This window comes from Arachis ipaensis, chromosome B5 (genome assembly GCF_059453495.1).
Source record: "Arachis ipaensis isolate K30076 ecotype BB chromosome B5, ASM5945349v1, whole genome shotgun sequence".
Classification (NCBI taxonomy): domain Eukaryota; kingdom Viridiplantae; phylum Streptophyta; class Magnoliopsida; order Fabales; family Fabaceae; genus Arachis; species Arachis ipaensis.
In genome coordinates, this window is record NC_142440.1 from 159,935,627 (window position 1) to 159,963,322 (window position 27,696).

Sequence of the window (27,696 nt, forward strand, 5' to 3'; positions counted from 1 at the left end):
TATTAACATATATATATATATATATATATTATTCCTTTTTAATATATATGTATAAAATCTTTAATTTGATGATGTTATGTGATGGCAAGCTAGAATGACTATGGATCATGGTTTGCATCATCAACCCCACTAATAAGATATTTTAAGAACTAATTATTCATCTTAATATGATGATTTTGATTGAGGAAATTTCTAGAGAGATTACAAGAATTTTTTGACTATCGATGAGAAGAAGCAAGGACCCTTCGGAGCCACATAATAACCAAAAGCAAATAACATAATCGGCACACGTGTCAATTGCAATAATAATGTCACAGAACAAAGTAATAATTAACTTGCACGGTTTTAAGATGAAACAAAATAAGATAATGAGAGAGGTTGAATAATGTAGCATCGTGTTACAATGACATTGGTTCAAGTTCAACCAGTTAATGCACATCGATATCATCGTGGTCACTTTTTTTTTGTGGGTCGGTGGTTGATGCATATTATTGTTATTATATTATAAAATAAAGGTTTTGGACGGCTCATCATACAAAAGTTATATAGAACAAAAACCTTTACGATGTTTATGTTTGACTTGCTTTCTATTAATTAAATTAAATATATGCATATACATTATTAATATATAATTATGTCCAAAACCAATCATTTTTGTTTTTACAACTTTGTTAGCCAACTAAGCTCTTTTTACTTTTGTTTATACATTAATATATAATTTGCTTTTATTGGTATTAAAAAAAAACAATGGTTTGTTGGATGATCCAGTTTGTTCTATTTTTCTGTGTTGAGCTTTGTCTTCAAAAAAAACAAAGAAGTATCACATAAATATTAAAATTATTACGTAATTCATTTTCTTATTTATTAATTTGTATAATAATAATAAAAAAATATATTTTAAAAGTAAATAAGTTATATACTAAATTTATATATATATATATATATATAAAAGAAAAGAAAAAATATATAATTTCAGTCTTTAATATATTAAAAAAGACTTTAATTTGATAGTGATTATATTATAGAACAAGTCTAACTAAGAGAAAAAGCGACATAGAAAGTTTAGAAACTACTATATATAGAGAGGATTCAAGTAAAAGGAAAAGGTTTAACACCCAAGACTTTAATTTGATAGTGATTATATTATAGAACAAGTCCAACTAAGAGAAAAAGCGACATAGAGAGTTTAGAAACTACTATATATAGAGAGGATTCAAGTAAAAGGAAAAGATTTAACACCCAAAAGAAAGTGTATTAATCCAAAGATGCTATGAAAGGTAAAAAAAAAAATTTTAAATAAAATTCTTCTAATTAAATTCTTAAAATAAATCCGTGATGGTAAACGTTATGTCTTTAATTAGAATATTGAAAATATGTACAATAAATATAATAAATAGAATCACAATATTTATTAATAAAGAGTAAATACTAAAATTCACATAAACATTTAATACATAAATTAACTTAGTCACAAAAAAAAATACATAAATTAACTTAAGTATCGAAATATTTTTTTTTTTTTGACATAAGAACGGCTCGGGGAGTTTCTTTATTACAGCAAGATGCATGGGAATTAATTGGACAATATTCCTAACATACATGTAATTATTATGGGAAAGTATGAGGAGCCGATGGAATATTTATATAATGTGTACAATGGAGATTTAGGGAGTATTAGAGATATAACCATTAGTGTTACCTTTTTCTATTAGCTGAAGTTTTTGGATGAGTAGTAGCATGACATAGTATTAGAGCGCTAGATCCGAAAGGTCAAGAGTTTGATCATCGGTGAACCCCAAAATCAGTTTAAGTTTTTGGGAAGATGTTTATTATCTCTAGTACTCTGATGGTTATTCTAGATAGTATAGGAGATGTTCATTTTGTAACTCAATAGTCCATTGTATACATTATACAAATAGTCCATTGTCTCCCTAGATATATGAGTTTGTCCCTAGATATATGAGTTTGTTGTGATAAGAGCACGTGTATATTGTGTAGTTATGATCAATTGCAGTTAGTTAGTGTTCAGTTGCAATTGGTTAGTGTAGTTAGTGTTTCAGTTAGTCAGTTACTCCTAGCTGATTAGTTGTTACTGAAGCTTCTAGAAGAATCACCACCAGCTACAAATAGATGCCACACTTCTCTTGTATCTCAACTCTTGATTCATTGATCACTCTGTTCAATAACAGAACCTTCTTCTTCTCTCCATCTCTCACTGTTCACCCTTCTCCATGTCCCTTATTATACTCTTCAGCTAAGCTGCTTCTGTTTCTTACAGCCTAAGTTGCTAATACCTTCATGGTATCAGAGCTCAATGAGAATCACTGCCTATTGTGATTCAGATTGGGTTGGAGATCCTGACGATAGAAAATCTGCCAGTGGATACTGTGTCTTTCTAGGATCAAACTTAGTGTCCTGGGCCTCAAAGAAGCAAACGACAGTGGCAAGATCCAACACTGAGGCAGAATACAGAAGCATGGTAGACTTGACAGCTGAACTGATTTGGGTGAAGAACTTGCTGTGTGAGCTACAATTTCCACTAGAGGAGGCTCCCTTGCTGTACTGTGACAACCAAAGCGCAGTGCTATTAGCTGCAAACCCCATCCTACACTCCAAGTCAAAGTATTTCGAAATTGATCTCTACTTTGTGAGAGACCATGTCAACAGCAAGGCTATAAAAGTGCACCATATCCCTCGAACAGTCTAAGTAGCTGATATCCTCACAAAGCCAATCTCTTCTAAGGCATTCCTACACTTCAGAGACAGATTGAAAGTCACTGAAGTCACACAAATATACAGGGAGCAAGAAGTATGTGTTGCAGAAAACAAGAGAAAAGAAAACTAGAAATGATGATAGGAGCACGTGTATATTGTGTAGTTATGATCAGTTGCAGTTAGTTAGTGTTCAGTTGCAATTGGTTAGTGTAGTTAGTGTTTCAGTTAGTCAGTTACTCCTAGCTGATTAGCTGTTACTGAAGCTTCTAGAAGAATCACCACCAGCTACAAATAGATGCCACACTTCTCTTGTATCTCAACTCTTGATTCATTGATCACTCTGTTCAATAACAGAACCTTCTTCTTCTCTCCATCTCTCACTGTTCGCCCTTCTCCATGTCCCTTATTCTACTCTTCAGCTAAGCTGCTTCTGTTTCTTACAGCCTAAGTTGCTAATACCTTCATGGTATCAGAGCTCAATGAGAATCACTGCCTATTGTGATTCAGATTGGGTTGGAGATCCTGACGATAGAAAATCTGCCAGTGGATACTGTGTCTTTCTAGGATCAAACTTAGTGTCCTGGGCCTCAAAGAAGCAAACGACAGTGGCAAGATCCAACACTGAGGCAGAATACAGAAGCATGGTAGACTTGACAGCTGAACTGATTTGGGTGAAGAACTTGCTGTGTGAGCTACAATTTCCACTAGAGGAGGCTCCCTTGCTGTACTGTGACAACCAAAGCGCAGTGCTATTAGCTGCAAACCCCATCCTACACTCCAAGTCAAAGTATTTCGAAATTGATCTCTACTTTGTGAGAGACCATGTCAACAGCAAGGCTATAAAAGTGCACCATATCCCTCGAACAGTCTAAGTAGCTGATATCCTCACAAAGCCAATCTCTTCTGAGGCATTCCTACACTTCAGAGACAGATTGAAAGTCACTGAAGTCACACAAATATACAGGGAGCAAGAAGTATGTGTTGCAGAAAACAAGAGAAAAGAAAACTAGAAATGATGATAGGAGCACGTGTATATTGTGTAGTTATGATCAGTTGCAGTTAGTTAGTGTTCAGTTGCAATTGGTTAGTGTAGTTAGTGTTTCAGTTAGTCAGTTACTCCTAGCTGATTAGCTGTTACTGAAGCTTCTAGAAGAATCACCACCAGCTACAAATAGATGCCACACTTCTCTTGTATCTCAACTCTTGATTCATTGATCACTCTGTTCAATAACAGAACCTTCTTCTTCTCTCCATCTCTCACTGTTCACCCTTCTCCATGTCCCTTATTCTACTCTTCAGCTAAGCTGCTTCTGTTTCTTACAGCCTAAGTTGCTAATACCTTCATGGTATCAGAGCTCAATGAGGATCACTGCCTATTGTGATTCAGATTGGGTTGGAGATCCTGACGATAGAAAATCTGCCAGTGGATACTGTGTCTTTCTAGGATCAAACTTAGTGTCCTGGGCCTCAAAGAAGCAAACGACAGTGGCAAGATCCAACACTGAGGCAGAATACAGAAGCATGGCAGACTTGACAGCTGAACTGATTTGGGTGAAGAACTTGCTGTGTGAGCTACAATTTCCACTAGAGGAGGCTCCCTTGCTATACTGTGACAACCAAAGCGCAGTGCTATTAGCTGCAAACCCCATCCTACACTCCAAGTCAAAGTATTTCGAAATTGATCTCTACTTTGTGAGAGACCATGTCAACAGCAAGGCTATAAAAGTGCACCATATCCCTCGAACAGTCTAAGTAGCTGATATCCTCACAAAGCCAATCTCTTCTGAGGCATTCCTACACTTCAGAGACAGATTGAAAGTCACTGAAGTCACACAAATATACAGGGAGCAAGAAGTATGTGTTGCAGAAAACAAGAGAAAAGAAAACTAGAAATGATGATAGGAGCACGTGTATATTGTGTAGTTATGATCAGTTGCAGTTAGTTAGTGTTCAGTTGCAATTGGTTAGTGTAGTTAGTGTTTCAGTTAGTCAGTTACTCCTAGCTGATTAGCTGTTACTGAAGCTTCTAGAAGAATCACCACCAGCTACAAATAGATGCCACACTTCTCTTGTATCTCAACTCTTGATTCATTGATCACTCTGTTCAATAACAGAACCTTCTTCTTCTCTCCATCTCTCACTGTTCACCCTTCTCCATGTCCCTTATTCTACTCTTCAGCTAAGCTGCTTCTGTTTCTTACAGCCTAAGTTGCTAATACCTTCATGGTATCAGAGCTCAATGAGAATCACTGCCTATTGTGATTCAGATTGGGTTGGAGATCCTGACGATAGAAAATCTGCCAGTGGATACTGTGTCTTTCTAGGATCAAACTTAGTGTCCTGGGCCTCAAAGAAGCAAACGACAGTGGCAAGATCCAACACTGAGGCAGAATACAGAAGCATGGCAGACTTGACAGCTGAACTGATTTGGGTGAAGAACTTGCTGTGTGAGCTACAATTTTCACTAGAGGAGGCTCCCTTGCTGTACTGTGACAACCAAAGCGCAGTGCTATTAGCTGCAAACCCCATCCTACACTCCAAGTCAAAGTATTTCGAAATTGATCTCTACTTTGTGAGAGACCATGTCAACAGCAAGGCTATAAAAGTGCACCATATCCCTCGAACAGTCTAAGTAGCTGATATCCTCACAAAGCCAATCTCTTCTGAGGCATTCCTACACTTCAGAGACAGATTGAAAGTCACTGAAGTCACACAAATGTACAGGGAGCAAGAAGTATGTGTTGCAGAAAACAAGAGAAAAGAAAACTAGAGATGATGATAGGAGCACGTGTATATTGTGTAGTTATGATCAGTTGCAGTTAGTTAGTGTTCAGTTGCAATTGGTTAGTGTAGTTAGTGTTTCAGTTAGTCAGTTACTCCTAGCTGATTAGCTGTTACTGAAGCTTCTAGAAGAATCACCACCAGCTACAAATAGATGCCACACTTCTCTTGTATCTCAACTCTTGATTCATTGATCACTCTGTTCAATAACAGAACCTTCTTCTTCTCTCCATCTCTCACTGTTCACCCTTCTCCATGTCCCTTATTCTACTCTTCAGCTAAGCTGCTTCTGTTTCTTACAGCCTAAGTTGCTAATACCTTCATGGTATCAGAGCTCAATGAGAATCACTGCCTATTGTGATTCAGATTGGGTTGGAGATCCTGACGATAGAAAATCTGCCAGTGGATACTGTGTCTTTCTAGGATCAAACTTAGTGTCCTGGGCCTCAAAGAAGCAAACGACAGTGGCAAGATCCAACACTGAGGCAGAATACAGAAGCATGGCAGACTTGACAGCTGAACTGATTTGGGTGAAGAACTTGCTGTGTGAGCTACAATTTCCACTAGAGGAGGCTCCCTTGCTGTACTGTGACAACCAAAGCGCAGTGCTATTAGCTGCAAACCCCATCCTACACTCCAAGTCAAAGTATTTCGAAATTGATCTCTACTTTGTGAGAGACCATGTCAACAGCAAGGCTATAAAAGTGCACCATATCCCTCGAACAGTCTAAGTAGCTGATATCCTCACAAAGCCAATCTCTTCTGAGGCATTCCTACACTTCAGAGACAGATTGAAAGTCACTGAAGTCACACAAATGTACAGGGAGCAAGAAGTATGTGTTGCAGAAAACAGGAGAAAAGAAAACTAGAGATAATGATAGGAGCACGTGTATATTGTGTAGTTATGATCAGTTGCAGTTAGTTAGTGTTCAGTTGCAATTGGTTAGTGTAGTTAGTGTTTCAGTTAGTCAGTTACTCCTAGCTGATTAGCTGTTACTGAAGCTTCTAGAAGAATCACCACCAGCTACAAATAGATGCCACACTTCTCTTGTATCTCAACTCTTGATTCATTGATCACTCTGTTCAATAACAGAACCTTCTTCTTCTCTCCATCTCTCACTGTTCACCCTTCTCCATGTCCCTTATTCTACTCTTCAGCTAAGCTGCTTCTGTTTCTTACAGCCTAAGTTGCTAATACCTTCATGGTATCAGAGCTCAATGAGAATCACTGCCTATTGTGATTCAGATTGGGTTGGAGATCCTGACGATAGAAAATCTGCCAGTGGATACTGTGTCTTTCTAGGATCAAACTTAGTGTCCTGGGCCTCAAAGAAGCAAACGACAGTGGCAAGATCCAACACTGAGGCAGAATACAGAAGCATGGCAGACTTGACAGCTGAACTGATTTGGGTGAAGAACTTGCTGTGTGAGCTACAATTTTCACTAGAGGAGGCTCCCTTGCTGTACTGTGACAACCAAAGCGCAGTGCTATTAGCTGCAAACCCCATCCTACACTCCAAGTCAAAGTATTTCGAAATTGATCTCTACTTTGTGAGAGACCATGTCAACAGCAAGGCTATAAAAGTGCACCATATCCCTCGAACAGTCTAAGTAGCTGATATCCTCACAAAGCCAATCTCTTCTGAGGCATTCCTACACTTCAGAGACAGATTGAAAGTCACTGAAGTCACACAAATGTACAGGGAGCAAGAAGTATGTGTTGCAGAAAACAAGAGAAAAGAAAACTAGAGATGATGATAGGAGCACGTGTATATTGTGTAGTTATGATCAGTTGCAGTTAGTTAGTGTTCAGTTGCAATTGGTTAGTGTAGTTAGTGTTTCAGTTAGTCAGTTACTCCTAGCTGATTAGCTGTTACTGAAGCTTCTAGAAGAATCACCACCAGCTACAAATAGATGCCACACTTCTCTTGTATCTCAACTCTTGATTCATTGATCACTCTGTTCAATAACAGAACCTTCTTCTTCTCTCCATCTCTCACTGTTCACCCTTCTCCATGTCCCTTATTCTACTCTTCAGCTAAGCTGCTTCTGTTTCTTACAGCCTAAGTTGCTAATACCTTCATGGTATCAGAGCTCAATGAGAATCACTGCCTATTGTGATTCAGATTGGGTTGGAGATCCTGACGATAGAAAATCTGCCAGTGGATACTGTGTCTTTCTAGGATCAAACTTAGTGTCCTGGGCCTCAAAGAAGCAAACGACAGTGGCAAGATCCAACACTGAGGCAGAATACAGAAGCATGGTAGACTTGACAGCTGAACTGATTTGGGTGAAGAACTTGCTGTGTGAGCTACAATTTCCACTAGAGGAGGCTCCCTTGCTGTACTGTGACAACCAAAGCGCAGTGCTATTAGCTGCAAACCCCATCCTACACTCCAAGTCAAAGTATTTCGAAATTGATCTCTACTTTGTGAGAGACCATGTCAACAGCAAGGCTATAAAAGTGCACCATATCCCTCGAACAGTCTAAGTAGCTGATATCCTCACAAAGCCAATCTCTTCTGAGGCATTCCTACACTTCAGAGACAGATTGAAAGTCACTGAAGTCACACAAATGTACAGGGAGCAAGAAGTATGTGTTGCAGAAAACAAGAGAAAAGAAAACTAGAGATGATGATAGGAGCACGTGTATATTGTGTAGTTATGATCAGTTGCAGTTAGTTAGTGTTCAGTTGCAATTGGTTAGTGTAGTTAGTGTTTCAGTTAGTCAGTTACTCCTAGCTGATTAGCTGTTACTGAAGCTTCTAGAAGAATCACCACCAGCTACAAATAGATGCCACACTTCTCTTGTATCTCAACTCTTGATTCATTGATCACTCTGTTCAATAACAGAACCTTCTTCTTCTCTCCATCTCTCACTGTTCACCCTTCTCCATGTCCCTTATTCTACTCTTCAGCTAAGCTGCTTCTGTTTCTTACAGCCTAAGTTGCTAATACCTTCATGGTATCAGAGCTCAATGAGAATCACTGCCTATTGTGATTCAGATTGGGTTGGAGATCCTGACGATAGAAAATCTGCCAGTGGATACTGTGTCTTTCTAGGATCAAACTTAGTGTCCTGGGCCTCAAAGAAGCAAACGACAGTGGCAAGATCCAACACTGAGGCAGAATACAGAAGCATGGTAGACTTGACAGCTGAACTGATTTGGGTGAAGAACTTGCTGTGTGAGCTACAATTTCCACTAGAGGAGGCTCCCTTGCTGTACTGTGACAACCAAAGCGCAGTGCTATTAGCTGCAAACCCCATCCTACACTCCAAGTCAAAGTATTTCGAAATTGATCTCTACTTTGTGAGAGACCATGTCAACAGCAAGGCTATAAAAGTGCACCATATCCCTCGAACAGTCTAAGTAGCTGATATCCTCACAAAGCCAATCTCTTCTGAGGCATTCCTACACTTCAGAGACAGATTGAAAGTCACTGAAGTTACACAAATGTACAGGGAGCAAGAAGTATGTGTTGCAGAAAACAGGAGAAAAGAAAACTAGAGATGATGATAGGAGCACGTGTATATTGTGTAGTTATGATCAGTTGCAGTTAGTTAGTGTTCAGTTGCAATTGGTTAGTGTAGTTAGTGTTTCAGTTAGTCAGTTACTCCTAGCTGATTAGCTGTTACTGAAGCTTCTAGAAGAAACACCACCAGCTACAAATAGATGCCACACTTCTCTTGTATCTCAACTCTTGATTCATTGATCACTCTGTTCAATAATAGAACCTTCTTCTTCTCTCCATCTCTCACTGTTCATCCTTCTCTATGTCCCTTATTCTACTCTTCAGCTAAGTTGCTTCTGTTTCTTACAGCCTAAATTGCTGATACCTTTATGTTGAGTAGTATCTCAAAATCATCTTGGCTTCTAGAGATACTTACACGTGCGAAGCGATCATCTGCACTAAAATAATTGCCAAGGTGGCAACTGATTCCAGCAGCTTTCAGAGTTTCATAGCAATTCTTGTCTTCTTCTCTCTCACACTTCATCCATGCATAGGCTATATATGATGATCACCAAAATTGAAACATAAAATAGAATATTATTAGAATATTATAAGGACATATATATATATATATATATATATATATATATATATATATATATATATATATATATATATATATATATATATATATATATATATATATATATATATATATATATATATATATATATATGTTTTTGCATGATGTGTTAGAGAAAGCTCAGAGGACACTTTCCATGAAAGGTTCAGGCAGTGACCTAGAACCATCTTTTTACTCAATTGACCGAATTCAACTCTGTCTTGTCCAGTTTCATGGAAAACATGAACAACAAAGATAGCAAACAAAGTCTTAATAAAGCTATTGTAGTCTTAATTTCATATAGGATACTAGCATCTAAAGTCTAAAGTAGTATTTATTTATTATGTTTATCTAAATTGAGATACTGAATCTTATTATTTAAAATTTAATTAAACTAATCCAATTTAGTTGATGTTTTATGAAAGAAATAAGATGATTATAACAAAGTCTTTGATTTTTCTTCCATGATTCAAATCCAAAACTTGAAAAATCAATAGATCAAAGTGACTACCAATTGGATGGTGAACGTGTGCTCCTTAAACTGTTCTACATCAAAATGACCTAAGTCAACCTAGATTAATTAAACTTTACTATTATTTAATTAATTTAATGAAAGTTAAATAAAAAGAAAAAAAAAAGAATCTACTCGCCTCGAGATCCTAATCTGTGAACATTGAGGTTTAATCTAACAAGGTAACATCTTACAATTCCTAGCACATAATCAGAATTTTTCTTTCCATATGATGAAGCAAGAGTTAAATTGAAAATAAATACTATTTTTGTGAACAGATGATTAAAGATTCGGTCCTTTATGTTGGAAATACTTAACAAGAATCACATGACATATGCTCATCTTCACAAGTTAATTAGTGTTTTTTCTGGGAAGTTGTAGCTAACAAATAAAATGTGTAACTCTTCTAAATCATGAGTATGGTTTAACATCCCCAAATCTTCTAAATCATGATGTTAATTACAAATATGTATGGATTGAATTGGCTTAATGTAGATCCCAAAAAATATTCTGTCAACAGTGAATAGTTGTTATTGATAGTAGTTTTGTGAGAGAGATCATGTTTGATGTAAAGGAATTATAAAATATTTTACACAAGATACATGATTTTCACTGAAATGGCATTTTTTAAATTTTAAAGTATTCACAAAAAGCTCACTTAGCCAAACATCTCAACATTATATTCACAACCGAAGATGCACCATGTTCATAGACATGAGTTATGCTTTTTCTCTAATAATGTCAACAACATTAATTCCAAAGCCAAAATCTTTGACACCAAACATTCCCTCAATTCTCCAAAATCCTCTAACATAGTCTCAAAACAGAGAAATCCCAATAGCAGTAGGCATTGAGACATCAAATTGAAGTCCAAAGAGATTGGAAGAACAGCTAGATGTATTTATCACATATAAGATTCAGATAATAGTATACTTGGTATTTTTATCAAACCTTGAAAAAAAATGGTACAATTTGGCATAGTTTAACAGAAAAAATTAAAAAATAAAACTAAAACATGCTTCATAACCAATAGGTACATGAGAAATTTCAGATGAGAATAGATGCTCAAGGAAAGTATTTGCAAGCTGTGTTAGAGAAAGCTCAGAGGTCACTTTCCATGGAAGGTTTAGGCAAAAATCTAGAAGCATCAAGAGCTCAATTGTAGGAATTCAACTCTAACTTGTCCAATTTCAAGGAAAACATGAACAACAAAGGTAACAAACATGGAAGGTTCAATTCAGTTTGACTTAACCAGCAAAAGAAGCTATGATCTTGTATCTGCAAGTGGTGGTGGATATGAAATTGAATCCAAATTCCTGTCATAAAGGCTATGATCATTTTGAACTATCATATGTTTTTTTCTCTTTTATATTGTTTAACTAAAGTTACATATTAGGAATAAAGTTTATCTGATTCACTGCACAATATCTTTAATGATCTTAACGTCATGATAAAATCTTCATGAAAATCGAAACATTTATATTTATGATTCTACATGAGAGATAGATTAGATTAATTAAAACCAATCAAGTCTCATCACTTGAGACAGGAACAAAATAACAGACCGCAATTCATTCTTGCTAATCAACACACCCGTTTCAAGTAGTTAAGTTATGACAGAAACAGGATGGCGAACTAACCAGGGATAGGGAGAGGCCGCGATAGCTCAGGATGGCACACAGTGGAGGGTGGCTCAACATTTTCGTGCACGGCGGGCAGAGTACCCACGATCGGCAGCACCTTCGCAGTGGAGCAGCAACGGCAGCAGAGTTCGCGCGCTACCAAGGACTCTAAGCGGGTTCTGCTTAATCTGGGGAAGAATGAATTAGACTTTATAGGAGAAATTAAAAAGGGGAAAAGGAGAAATTGTTAACAAATCCTTCACAACCTTGTTTTGGAATAGCAGCAATGAGTGTGCTTCGCGGGCTACCGAGTACTCTTCACGGGTTTTCTGCAAATTTGGGGGGAACCAACTCAGGTTTATAAGAAAAAAAGAGGGCAAAACAAAATTGATTTTAGATTGGATCCTCACCTGGCGGCGTTTTTGATGGAGTCGCCGCTGATGATCAGGCAAGCGAAGGAGTTCTGCTTCCCCAGCATGTTTTGCGGCGGCGAGGTGTGTGGCCTCCAGATCTTCGCTGCTATTTACCGTGCCTGGCATAGTCCTGGCGACGTTTTTGATGGAGTCGCCGCTGATGGTTGTGGCACGCGAAGGAGTTTTGCTTTCCCCAGCAAACTTTGCGGCGGCGAGATGTGTAGCCTCCAAATTTTCGCCGGTATTTACCGTGCCTAGCGTAGTGTATTCATGTATTAAGAAGTTTCAACTACTTTGGTTATTAATTAACTAGCTCAAAATCTTCTATTATTCGTGAAATAAATAAATAATTAAACTTCTAACTAATATATAATGAAAAACTAACACTGTTAGGGACTAACTTTTTCAGATTTTGAATAAGCGAACAACTAACATTTAAAAAGAAACAAATGATATAAGTGAAATTTTATAACGAGTGAGACATTTAAAAAAGAATGATACTTGCTTATTAAATAATAATTAAATTTAATTAAAATTATTCGTCACTGAAACTTTTCAATGAAAAACTATTCCTAAATTTACTTATACAAAATTTTGTATGTGTAACATTATACTAATAGACATGCATAGTCAAAATTGAAAAGACTAAGTCACCAAGACTAATGATAAAATGAACTTGATTATTACCTAAAGTATAAAGTATAGTTATGAGATTCTATCAAGTGAACTATTTGTTATTGGTTTAATCAGTAAATTATTGATCGAACTGTTTAATTTGTTTAAATTTATTGAAAAAATAGGTTTGATTAATATGATAAGGGAGTGTTAGGGGGCAGCAATTTTTATGTTTTGTAACCATCAATTGGCCATCAATAGTGTTTTTAATGGTATGAGATTATATCCAACGGTGAAAAATCACTCACTTTTCTTTTGATGGTTAAGTATTGGCCACAAAACACAAAAATTGCTGGCCCTAGACTTTTTCAACAAGATATACCTGAAATAGGATATTTGAATGTTTTGTAAATTAAAATGAGCAATATTTACGAGATAATTTCTGTACGGTAAAACGATTAGACATAGATAGAACTTGTTTAAGCCTTGTCGCATATCCAAATTGAAAGAAGGGTTTAGCATTTCCTTCAAGAACCACATTGAGTAACTTTAATGCTCTTAGCTGAGCCTCTCGAGAAACTCCCATGGTGTTAATTTGTATATACTCTTCCATCTTTTTGTATAAGCCTTCATCCTTCACTATTGCCCATCTGTAATAATGGCACCAATATATCATATATTCTAGAAGAGAAATGCTATTTGTACATTAAAATTAGTCATTAAAATCAGCTACTAATATATTTGTGTATAAATATATGTGTGGTTTAATTTATTTTCAATATGTATTTATATTCCAGCATGTATTTTATATTGGTGGCTGACTTTGGTGGCTGATTTTGGTGTATACGTAACATAACTCATTTTAGAAATATAATACCTTTAATATATTGCGACGGTTTTTAATCCTAAACCCTAATTGCTCAAAAATCAAAATAACTGTAATAACTAATAAGGGTAGGTTTTGACACATTAAGAATTGTAGAAATTTCGAAACAATCATAAAATAAACAAATAATTTGTTAGAGATATAATCATTTATATATCATATTCATTCTATCAACTTAAATTTTTAAAAAAAATAATATCGTAACATAGTATTTAAAACCGCCACAAAAACATTAAAAACCGTAACTATATATGTACTAGAATTATATTACTGTTATAAAATAATATATATAAGTTAGTATTAATAATGTTACACAAATCTATTGCCACCATGGCCTGTGAGTTTGGAATTAGAAAATATCATGAGATCTTCATCAGCAGGAGAAGGAATAGGAGTGAAATGTGGCCAATAGTAGATAAGATCGTGAATGGTTTTAACATTAGGGCCTTTAAGAACAGCCTTAGTTAATAACCCATCTGGATTATTAGGTGAGACACAAACTCTATGAACCTTGATGTGATGTTATCTAACTTGTTCTTCCACGGTCTTGTATCCCCTTCATATGTATAATATCTTGAGTTAAAGAACTCGGTTTGTTTTCTAAACAGCTCTGCCACAAAGGAATAAAGGTAAATTGTCATCACATATATATATATATATATATATATATATATATAGGATCAGTTAGGTGATTTTACTTATTATTAATGAATTATATTATTTAGGGTAAAGTATACTTTTTGTCCATGAAGATTGATAAAAGTTTTAAAAATATCCCTAAGTTTTATTTTGTTTCAATTTTGTCCTAAAAATTTTCGATTTGCATCAAATATACTCCTGACGGCTAATTTTTCAAAAAATTTAAGACAAATTCAACAACAATTTAATAAGAATAACCCTCAACACAAGCAAATCAAATATAATTTTCATGCATTATTATTAGATTGATCTTAAATTTTTTAAAAATTTAGCCGTTCGATAGTATATTTGATACAAATCGAAAATTTTTTGGACAAAATTAAAACAAAATATAACTTAGGAGTATTTTTGAAACTTTTGCTAAACTTTTGGGACAAAAAATATACTTTATCCTATTATTTATTAGTTTGTTAGAACATTTTGTTTTATTTTTAAAATATTATTCTACTCTTTATTTTATAGGATAAATTACACTTGTACCTCCCTTTTTTTGAGGTTTATTAAATTTATGTATGTGACTCCTTTAATTTATTTGACTAGTATACATTTATTTCCTATATATGTATTATACCAACTGCACGTCTACATAATACACTTAGATTATTTGTAATTAACATATATATTTTTATATGTGTGTTTGATAAACTAACTTTTTATTTTATTTTATTCAATTTATATTAAATGGCAAAAATATCCTTCATATCAACGTTATTAATTAAAAAAAAATTTTGTAATTATTATTTTGTCTTTGTGATTTTTCAATGCATAATGACTTTTTATCACCTATTTCTAATACAATTTCAATTTAATATTGCAATAGAACGGAGATGAGCATACACTGGTCAAATAAAAAAAGTGATTATGTAATTTTGATAAACTTAAAAAAATATGAATGAAATTCGGTTTCTAAATTTTCCTTAATCTCTCAATTTGTAGTGATTTATAACCGTCACAAAAATGATACGCCAAAATATTGTATAAGTCGTGATTGTTAAATGCAGGAAAACTGATAAACGCAGTTGTTTTTATATGAAGTTTATAATTAAAAATTATTATATGATAATTTAGTCAAACTTATCAAATTATCTAATAGTTCTCATCAAATATCAACTTCACGTGAAAACAACTGCGTACGAGTTTCCACTTATAACAAATAGAAGAAAAAAAAGAATATTAATAAATAAGCTTACAGGATAATATGGAGATGTGTTGAGTACTTTTGATGGATCCAATAATGATGATTTGTGAGACAATGCATAAACTGCGGCATTGATGAGTTATGTTGAACCACTTCCAAACACAATGTACCTGAAAGGTACCAAGCCTTAAGGGAGAAATTCAGAGAGAAAGGGAAAGAGAGAGAGAGAAGCACAAAAGGTGTGAAGCTACATTCAACTCAGTAACTGAATTGCAGCATGTGTGGAATTGCTATTTATATGTATATTGCTAGCTAACTAATCTGTAACAAACTATGGAACTTGCTAGAAGCTGCTGCTGAGTCAGCTGGGCTCTTTACTAACTAACTCTAACAGAAACAGAATTAACAGTAATGACACTAATAGCTAGCTAGCTTATAACTCCTAACATCATCTCTAGTTTTTCCTTTCTTGAGGAATTGCAATTGCTTGTTGATCACAGACGTTCAGCTTGGTTCGAAAGTGGAGAAAAGTCTCAGAGGGAACTGCTTTTGTGAAGATGTCTGCCACTTGCACTGTCCCAGGGATGTGTCTCACTTGAACTTTCTTGTTGTTGACATGATCTCTAACGAAGTGGAGATCTATTTCGAAATGCTTGGACTTGGAATGTAGGATTGGATTGGCTGCCAGCAATACAGCACTCAAGTTGTCACAGTATACCATTGGTGCTTCAGAGATGGTTAGCTTTAATTCAGCCATTAGACTCCTTATCCAGACTAACTCTGCCACTGTCTCTGCCATGCTTCTGTACTCTGCCTCAGTACTGGACCTGGCTACAGCAGTTTGCTTCCTCGAAGCCTAGGACACCAGATTCGAGCCAAGGAACACGCAATATCCAGAGGTTGATTTCCTATCATCCGGGTCACCAGCCCAGTCAGAGTCACTGTAGGCAGTGATCTTCATTGCAGTGTTGAGTGCAGGGTCCTTTTTGAGATGCAGGCCATGGTGAGCTGTACCATTTAGGTACCTCAACACACATTTTACCATTTTCCAGTGTGAGTTCATCGGAGATTGAACAAACTGGGCCAGTTTGTTTACAGAAAAGCTGATTTCAGGCCTGGTAATAGTTAGATATTGCAAGCTCCCAATGACAGATCGATACAGACTTGGATCATGGAAGTTTGAACCTCCAAGGGCAGAAATTTTTGTTGTAGAGGGAAGAGGAGTGTGGCAGGCTGTGCATCCCACCATACCAGCCTTCTTCATTACCTCTTCAATGTACTTTTGCTGAGTAAACACCAAACCTCCACTCTTAGTCTTTGTGGCTTGGATTCCAAGAAAGTAGTGTAGATCACCTAGATCTTTTAGAGCAAACATGCTGTTTAATTGGCTGATCACCTCCCTAATTGAGTTATCACATTCACCTGTTACAATGATGTTATCTACATATACGAGGACATATGTTTTTAATTGATTCATCTCACGGGTAAACACTGCAATGTCAGATTTTGTGGCTGCAAATCCTAGCTCCTTTAGTCCATTTGCAAGCTTAGAATACCATTCCCTGGGCGCCTGTTTTAGGCCATACAAAGCCTTGTTGAGCTTGCAAACGAGTGAGGAATCTTCTTGTTCATAACCTTGGGGCTGCCTCATATAAACTTTCTCAACTAAATCACCATGTAGAAAAGCATTGTTTACATCCAATTGCATTATGGTCCAAGACCTTGACAGTGCGACAAAGAGCAATAATCAAATAGAGGTTGGCTTGACAACTGGACTGTAGGTTTCTGTAAAGTCAAAACCTGGTTTTTGAGCAAAGCCTTGAGCAACTAGCCTGGCTTTATGCTTCTGAAGTGAACCATCTGCATTATACTTAAGCCTAAACACCCATTTTCTTCCAATTGCATCTCTATTAGGTGGGAGTTTAGTAAGCGTCCAGGTATTGTTTCTTAGGAGAGCCTCATACTCTAGATCCATGGCTGCCTTCCACTCAGGGCACCTGAGTGCTTGTTTAACATTCCTTGGCTCAACACTTGCCATGAACAGCTTTGGTTTGACAATTCCTGCTTTGCCTCTAGTCAGCATTGGGTGAGTGTTTTGGGTGAAGTTAGTGTTTCTAGGTTCAGGGTCAGAATGAGGAAGGACAATTTCGATATCACTGATGGGAATAGGTGTTGGCACTGAGGAAGATGCTAATGGCATTGTGGTTTCTTGCAGACTGCTAGAGGGAAGCAGTGACTGAGTTAAAGACTGATGGTGGTTGCTTAACTGATGTAAGGGAACTTGTGCTGAGGTGTTCAGGGGACTATTTTGTGGTGAAATAGGCTGAGAGAGGTTGGTTGTGGTAGTATACTGGGATAATGTGGGTTGGGGCTGGTGGTTAGCAGGAGGAGGTTGAGTAGATGCTGAGATTCTTGGGATTGTTGGAATTAAGTGTTGTGGAGCTGAGATTGTTGCTGGCTTGAGGCCTTGATCAGCTTGCTTAAATGGAAACTGATCTTCAAAAAATACCACATTTGGTGTGATGATGACCTTTCCCTGTTGAGTAAGGCACTTATAGCCTTTCTGATCAGTTCCATACCCAAGGAATGTACAAGGAGAGGATCTAAAGTCCAGTTTATACTTGTTATATGGCCTCTGATGTGGAAAGTATAGGCAGCCAAAGACTCTGAGTTGATCATATGAGGGTTGCTTGCCAAGCAGTTTCTCAATTGGAGATGCACCATTAAGGACTGGTGTAGGAAGAATGTTGATCAGTTTTGCTGATATGCAAAATGCTTCTCCCCAAAACTGTGTAGGCATTGAAGCTGCTGCAAATAATGTGAGTCCCATTTCTACTATGTGCCTATGTTTCCTTTCAGCAGCCCCATTTTATTGGTGAATGTGAGGGCAAGCAAATCTGTGCTGAACTCCTTTGACCTGCAAAATCTATGACAGACTTCTATACTCAGCTGCATTATCACTTTGCAACATTTTAAGCTTAGTGTTCAGTTGCAATTCAATCTTTTGTTGGAAATTTTCAAAGACTGTTTTTAACTGAGCTCTAGATTTGATTAGATAAAGCCAGGTATACTTTGAAAAAGCATCAACAAAATTAACATAATACCAATTTCCATTACTATCTGGCACTGGGTCAGGACTCCAAATGTCTGAGTATACAAGGTCTAAGGGATGTGTATATTCGGTCTGTGATGAAGGGAAAGGGAACTGATGAGACTTGCCAACACAGCAAGCTGAGCAATTTATTTTAACTGGTAAGGTTGAGGGTTTACAGACTTTTAGTACTTTTGACAAAACAGCATGATTAGGGTGTCCTAGCCTAGCATGCCACACAAGGGAGTCAACTTTATTCCTATTAGTTACTGCAGTAGCATATACAACAGCATAACCAGCTGGTGCTTGCAGCTTGTTAATGCTAGGAAATCTATAGAGGCCTTTTTTCACAGTGCCTTGAAGCACAATCTTTTCAGTGTCTTTACTCTTTACATAGCACCTATCATCATGGAATTCAAAGAAATTTTGATTATCACAACACAGTTGATGCACACTAATTAGATTCTTTGTAATTTCAGGAACACACAACAAGTTTCTCATGTGAAGTGGCTTAGAGCTCAAGTCAGTCTTGAATAAGAGTTACCAACAAAAGAGATATGCAAACTTGATCCATTGCCAATTACTACTTGCTCATTTCCACAGTATTCTTTCTTTTCCATCAGATTCTTCTCATCATGTGTCATGTGATGTGTAGCTCCTGAGTCAGGATACCAACTGAAATCCTGGACTGTTGCTGGTGTTGCTATCAGATTGCACAGGTTTGCTTGTGGTTAAGTCTTTTGATTGCGTCCAGCATTGTTATATCCTTCTCCAGCATAGCCTTCTTCCTCAAATTGATTCTCACTGTATCTGTGCCAGCAAGTTTTTGCAGTGTGGCCGAACTTATTACACAGCTAACACTGTGGCCTGTTATATTCATAGCTTCTTGAATTATATGTTCTGCCTCCTCTGTTGGCCTGTTTGTTCATATCAGCTTCTTGCATCATACTTCCTGCACTGGAGAGACTTCTACCACCTCTGTGCATTCTTCCTCCTCTTCCTCTGAATCCTCCTTTGAAGCATCCTTTTCTTCCTTGCAACTGTTGATGATATCCTCCAAATTGAGCTACGTTTGCCTGTACAAATGCCTCTGGTTTTCTGAACTTTGCTAGCATGCTCTCATGAGCTAGCAGCAAGGCTTCTAGTTCAGCAACAGTTATGCTCTCAGATCTTGCAAGCACAAACGTATATACTGAATAATATTCTTCAGATAAGCCATGTAAAATCGCATTGACATGATCGCTTTTTTTTACTAACTCTCCTACTGATGCCAAAGCATCAATTGTGCCTTTAATCAACAACACATACTCAGTCACAGATCCTCCAATTTGAAGTGTGCTGAGTTTGTTTTTCAATTGCATCACCTTAGCCTTGATTTGAGAAGAGAAGTGATCTTCTAGTCTTTTCCATACTTGATATGTAAGGACACAACCTACCATCCTTGTTGTGAACGGCTTGGTCATAGAAGCCAGTAGCCAGAATTTGAGAAGAGCATCCTGCCTCTTCCATTTCTGATAATCTAGATTCGCTGTAGCTTCTGTTCCTCACTCGATTGCACAAACTGTGGAGGAATTCCTCTTCCTGTGATGTGGTTCAGCATATCATTTTCTTCTATTGTTGAAATTGCTTGATCCTTTCATTGCAGAAAATTGTCCTCATCCAGTTTCATCGATATAGGAGTGGTTATGAATCCTTGCGCCATTGTTGAGTGAGCAGCGAAGCTTGAAAGCTCTGATACCATGAAAGGTACCAGGCCTCAAGGGAGAAATTCAGAGAGAAAGGGAAAGAGAGAGAGAAGCACAAAAGGTGTGAAGCTGCATTCAACTCAGTAACTGAATTGCATCATGTGTGGAATTGCTATTTATATGTATATTGCTAGCTAACTAATCTATAACAAACTATGGAACTTATTAGAAGCTGCTGCTGAGTCAGCTGGGCTTCTTACTAACTAACTCTAACAGAAACAGAATTAACAGTAATGACACTAATAGCTAGCTAGCTTATAACTCCTAACAGTACCTTCCATTAGTGACTGCATTTCCAACAATCTCATGTAGTTTTCTTACCTTCTTCACCAGCAATGGAGAAAATTGATGATCCATCACTATAATTGTATGCCATTCTATGCCACCCTGATACCAACACTGAAATTTTTGTTGCATGCTCCCTCCAAAATGGCTCAAATATATTTAATTCCCCGCTGTAATATTATAATAAATAACATAAATCATCATTAAATAATTATAATAAGATACATATATATGACTTGATCACTGATATATATTTAAAATTATGTTACTTATCCTCAATTCCAAAACTAATATGTTACAGTCACAAAAAAAAAAAAAAAAAACTAATATGTTAAAAAATAATGAAATAGGCGGTTTTTTGTTGGATTAACTTAAAAAATGGTACATGAAGTTGAATTTCACCATTATAAAAGTATATAAAAAGCATAAACAAGTTCGGAAACAAAAACTTAAGGTACTTTTGGTTTATTGTTTTTAGTAGTTTTTTTTAATTTTATAAAAAAATATAAAATAAAAATAAAAAATAAAATTTCATTATTTTTATTATTTTTAATACTACTAAAAATAAAGACATAAATAAAATTCAGTCCAAACACTTGTCTTATTTAAAAAACAATAAAAGAGAAAGAGTAAAGAATTAACCAATGATATAATATGTTATTAAATTATCAATATATAATATTTAAAAAACAATAAAAAATTAATCTAAACGGTCTAAATTTGTCTTATTTAACATTCATTAATTGTCGCTAGAATTAATAAATGTTAAATAAGATAAATTTAAACTGTTTGAGCTGATTTTTTATTGTCTTCTTAGCATTATCAGTTATAAATATTACTTTTATATATATTAAATGAAAAAGGATTTTTACTCTTTAGCATCAGCAGGACAACGAGCTTCAAAATTGGAGCAATCATGACCAGAATAGCATGCATTGCATTCACAAATAGGTCCATATATATAAAATACTTTCTCATCATCATCAGCAATAATGCTTCTTATTATTTCAACATTACAATAGTTACATATTCATATATCCAACAATAATAATGATTTAATTTTATTATACTACTAGAACATGGATATATATACATATACATATACATATATGTGGAGATTGAATAAGATAATTGTATCTAATTCTTAGCAACAAGAACAGTGAGCTTGTTTATAAGAATATCAAAATCATCTTGGCTTCTTATGAGACTGAGACGCACGTAACGATCATCAGCACTATACATACTTCCTTCATGGCCATTGATGCCAGCAGCTTTAAGAATCTCATAGCAATTCTTATCTTCTTCTCTCTCACACTTCAACCACGCGTATGCTGTCACCAAATTGAACAAGTTTTTTCATTTCAACTTAATAAGTAAATACCTTAATAGAAAGTATCAGAAGCTAATATTTTTAACTAGTAAAGGAGTCAATAATTGAATATTCAAAATTGAAAACAATAAAAACATCTAAAATTTAAGTAAAAAAATATATTTAAAAATTAAATTAAATTAAATTAATTTAAGATATAAAATTTATGATTTAATTTAGAATTTATAATTTAAAATTTAGATATTAAAATTTAAAATTTAAAACTTGAAATGATCAATTAAAGTTTAGAGTTGAAAATTTAAGATAATCGAGATAAATGATTAGTAGGTGGTCAATATAATAAGTGACTGATCATAATTGATAAAATTAATAAAATTATGATAAAATTAATAAAATTATGATATTCTGAGAATTTATTAATTCAAAAGTTAATAATTTTTTTGTAATAAGGGTCGTTTGAAAAGTAATTTTTTTAAATTTTTGACTTATAAAAAGTAGTAGTATCAATATTTAGTGCAATTTTTAAAATTAAATTGCAATTTTTTAAGAAGTTATTTAGGATCCTATAAAGAAATTAAAAAAAAATGACTTCTCTCATAATACTACTACTTTTTATCACATTTCTATAAATTAAAATAAGTATTTTTAGAGTTAAAAATCCAAACACAAAATAACTTATTTATAAGCTACTTTTAGATAGTCATTCATTATGTAAATTATATTTTGTCAAAAGAAACTTAATTAAGCTATTTACCTAAATTGGACCTAAATCATATATATTTAATGTATCAAACACAATTTTTTATTAGTTCATAATTTTTTCTTTTTTCTTTTTAAAAATATATATCTACGTACTTATTAGCATAGGCATTGCAATATTTAATAACTTCACAATGGGCATTATCATCTACCTGGTGAAGGATCTCGAACTCTTTTGAAGAATGTGCAATATTGAGGAGATAGTTTTTGTAAAGAAAAACGTTTTGACTTTGATATAATTTGTTTGAGCCTTGACCAGCGATCTCTCATTGTTGAATATCCAAATTGGAATATTTCTTTTGTATCTCCTCCTTCAAGAACTACATTCAAAAGCTTCAAAGCTCTAAGCTGTGCCTCCCGAGAAATTCCCACGGTGTTTAATTCCAAGTATGTCAACATCTTTTCATACACACCCTTATCCTTTATTATTGCCCATCTATAATTATAATTCAATCATAACAATAATATATAACTCCTATATTAGGGTAATCAATCACAGTCATCCGGTAAAAAAAAATATTATTGAAGACAAATTATTACTTTCAATTATATTATGTATGTAAAAAAAATTGAAGAAAAAGTATTACTTCCAACACCAAACATCATATTAGTCTAAGATTGTTTTTAATATTAGAGAAAATTTCACTCCCCTCTCCTGCAAGATGCTAAAATGACACTTCCCTTCCCTCTATTTTATAAATGTACATTCTTAATTCTCCTTCCTTCTAACTTTTAAAAATCTCTTCTTTAATCCATTTTAAACTTTTTGAGTTAACTAATATTAACTTTATCCATTTTTTAAGAAAAAATAAATTATTTTTTAAAAAAATACCCATTAACAAAAATTTTATTTTTTATCATTAAATTTTGCTTACCAAAATATCCTTTAATAAATTATTCTTTTATTGATTAAATTATATTTAAAAAAAATGTAATAAATAAAATTAATTGTTAACAAAAATTTTGGTAAAATCATAAGTTAATAATTAAAAAATTATTGAAGGGTAGGTATCTTAGAAAAAAATAATTTAATTATTAATTTTTTAAAAAGTATTTTGGTAAAAATACAATTTAATCAATAAAAAAATTTATTAAAGGGTATTTTGGTAAGCAAAATTTAATGATAAAAAATAAAATTTTTGCTAATGAGTATTTTTTTTAAAAAATAATTTATTTTTTGTTAAAAAATGGATAAAATTAATATTAGTTAACACAAAAAATTTAAAATAGATTAAAGAGGAAGTTTTTTAAAAGTTAGAAGGGAGGAAAATGTACATTTATAAAATAGAGGGAAAAGGAGTGTCATTTTAGCATCTCGTAAGGGAGGGAAGTGGAATTTTCTCTTAATATTAAGTCAGCAAATAAAGTATTAATTTTATTCTATCATGTTATGCTAGACACAGGACTAAACGATATCATTTTATTTTAATGTTTGAATAAGACAAAATGAGAAGACAAAAAAATATATATATAATATATAAACCGTTTTATCTCTATTCATTCTCCAAACGACTTTGTTTTACTTGGTTTAAGCACTAAAATAAAACGATTTTATTTTGTCTCATGTCTAACGTGGCAGATTAGAATTAGTTTAATATTCTGTTCATTTTATCAACTTTTAAAAAAAAATCAAAAATTAATATAGTGTCTAGAGTTGAATCTCAAAAACAAATATAATAAATTTTAAATTTAAAAGACTAAAATAATAAAAACCATGAATTCAGATATCATATCACTATAAAAATACAATCTTGCTAATCAATTTAGTAGTTAAATTTTGTATACACACGTAGCATTTTTTATATATTTAAATATTTCTTAACAAATTTATCTTAAAAAAGGACCATATGACTTTGACTTCAAATTAAAGTTTTAAAATTTGAATTTATAATTTCTTTAATTATTTTTCATGGAAAAGAAAAAGGCCGTATGACTTTTTTTTTTTTTTTGGTGACTAAAGGCCGTATGACTATGAATCAATATATTTAATTTTTAAATTGACTTATAAATAATATTTTAAGATATATATCATAAATTAATTAGTATTGTGAAATTGATAATAAATTTTTTCATGATAAATATATATCTATCTCACCCAAATCTAGTGCCAGCATGACCTGTGAGCTTAGAAATTGTAAAGAGCATGAGATCATCATCAGCTGGAGAAGGAAGAGGTGTGAAATGTGGCCAATAATAAGCTCTATCGTTAATGGTTTTAACGTTTGGTCCTTCAAGAACTGCCTTATTTAATTTCCCATCTGGATTGTTTGGTGAAGTCACAAATTCAATGAATGTTGTGCCATTATTATCTGTGTTGTTCTTCCATAAAGATGTGTCCCCTTCATATCTATAATCCCTTGAATTGAAAAGCTCTGTTTGTGTTCTATACACCTGCATGATGAGTGCATGCCACAACGTGATGTTAACATAATTTATGTGTGATATAATATATAATTATATTCTTTATATAATTTGATGATTATTTATTTATTTATTTATTTTATACTTTAACTATTTATTTATGTTAGTATAATACTCACACTTAATTGGCCCCAAGATCACTCACTCACGTAAGTAACACTATCATATTTTTTATCTCTCAAACTCACCAACACTCATAATACTAAGGAGAGAGTTTCTAATATTTTAAAACATATTCATTTCATTTATGGAACACACAAAATACATAAGGCATAAGTGCCTTTATATAGGCAAAGTTTCATGCTAAAAGTTCATAATTCTACTAGCTTCTTAATACACATACTTATCCAACTTTGCTTCTTACTTTGACTATTCAAATAAGTAACTTCTTATAATTTCTACCACATCTTGAAAATTCTTTATTAAGCTTAGTCATCAATCTTAAAGCTTTCAATGTACTTCATGATTCTTCTAGTATGGAGGTGATGAGTGCAACTTCCATTCAATTCCAATTCAATTTGATTTTGAACTTCTTCAATATTCTAGTATATTGTAGTTGTACTACTTTCTTGAATATTCTTGATTTAATTTTCTAACCATCTATCTTTCCATAATATATATAAGAATTTTTGTCTATGTTATAATGTTTTAATTTTTTGATATATTTATAAATCATAAGTTAATTTTTTATTTGGAAAACATAATGATGAATTGAATTTAAATACAAAAATTTGTATTATATTATATTTAAAAAACAAAACAACTTATCAATATTAGAATATATATATATATTAAAAGAAATAAAGTAATATAATTAACTCTCACAAAGTTAATAATATACAAGCCAAATTATCTTAGCAAAATTAAAAAGAAAATTCTAATATACCAAAAACATATGTAACGAACCATAATAATTAATAAAGGTTTAATTATTCAGTTGGTCTCTATAATTTTATCGAATTTTTAATTAGGTCTATCTATACTTTTTTATTTTTAATTGAATTCATATACTATATCAGATTTTGTAACTAAGTCTGTCACAAAAATATTAGAATCAACTGATTCTATTAAATAAAATAAAATATTTATTTAATTATTAGGCATATTCGTTTTGCTTAATAGAATATTCTATTAATTTTAACGTTTTTGTCATGACAAAAACTTAATTACAAAATTTGATATGATATAAGAACACAATTGAAAAAGAAAAGAAAATATAAGAATTTAATTAAAAATTCGATAAAATTCATTAAATCATTAATAAACCAAGAAATATATATATGTATATTAAAATACTAATAATGGATATAAAAAATAATTATGGAGAGCTTACTGGGAAATGTGGGGCAGTGGCTACTACTTTTGCTGGATTGAGCGAAGAGTCATTGTTGTTAGGAGAGAATGCATAAACTGCAGCATTGAAGAGTTGTGTTGATCCACCGCCAAATACTATGTACCTTCCATCAGTGACTGCATTTCCAACAATCTCATGCAGTTTTTTGATATGATTCACCAGCAATTGTGATATGTATGATCCATCACTGTATGTGTATCCCATTCTGTGCCACCCTGATACTAACACTGCACTACTTGCTGCATGCCTCATCCAAAACGGTTCTAGAAAATATGGATCTCCGCTGATCAAAATTATTTATTCCAAAAATTTAAAATATTAGAAAATAATAAATAAATATATATATATATATATAAACTTTTTTTTTATTTTAAAGCTTTTTTAAATGAATTAATTGTTTAATTTTTAGAAAACTGGATAATAAAAATCGAACATTAAATTAATTTTTTTTTATAAAAATTCTTTTATTAATAATCAACAATTCTTTTACATTATTAATCATAGGTTAAAATCATATAGAAAATAAAAATTGAGATTGAGTTAAATTCTCCTCATGCATGGATGAGATTCTATATATCAAGAGAAAAAATTAAGCATTAACAATTTTATTCAACTTTTTAAATATTATTGACTAATCGTTAAACAAAAATAATAAATTATATTAATCCCATAACATTACTTCCTAATTTATCTCTAAATATATTTAAAATGACGGATATTAGTCTTTTGTGACGAAAGTGATTAGGGTTTAGTGATTTACTCTCCAGCATTAGCAGCACAATGAGATGAAAAGTTGGAGCAATCGGAACCACTATAACATGGATTGCATTCACAAACAGGTTCATGGCCGTTCAGAACCAAGCCATCTAAGTATGCCCTTCCATGACCGGAGCATGGTATCGCCGCCACTGCCTCTGCTTCCTCCGCCGCACCGGTGCTCCAAGTTGGCTTCCATTCTGTTCCACACACAAACAAGTTTGAGCTATACAATGAAATTAAGATGATGATGATAGTGATGAGTGCTAAATAACTTGGACTCATCATTTTTGGTCAATAAGCTTCTGATGATAACTTTGTGGCTAATGGTTATATATATATACACCCAGATTAATCAGTTTTCAAAATCAAATTAGGAGTTTTTTTTTATTTTATTTTTGGGTTCACATAGACCTAACTTATTTTTGAATTATAAATAATTTCGTATTATATTATAAAATCACTTATTCTAAAAGATTGAAATGATAAAAAAATATATA

General features: G+C 33.4%; 1 protein-coding gene and 1 pseudogene across 1 annotated transcript; both read right to left on the reverse strand.

The window, feature by feature from the left end:
* Positions 1-9,319: 9,319 nt before the first annotated feature.
* Positions 9,320-21,683, reverse strand: LOC148566418 (tryptophan aminotransferase-related protein 4-like; annotated as a pseudogene).
* Positions 21,557-27,515, reverse strand: LOC107642245 (tryptophan aminotransferase-related protein 4-like). Its single transcript, XM_016345536.3, has 5 exons — positions 27,201-27,515; positions 26,420-26,723; positions 24,761-25,056; positions 22,818-23,101; positions 21,557-21,907 (listed from the first exon to the last, which is right to left on the reverse strand). Exons 1-5 carry the CDS (start codon positions 27,482-27,484, stop codon positions 21,714-21,716), a joined length of 1,362 nt encoding a protein of 453 aa, XP_016201022.1. The 5' UTR covers positions 27,485-27,515; the 3' UTR covers positions 21,557-21,713.
* Between the last annotated feature and the right edge of the window lie 181 nt (positions 27,516-27,696).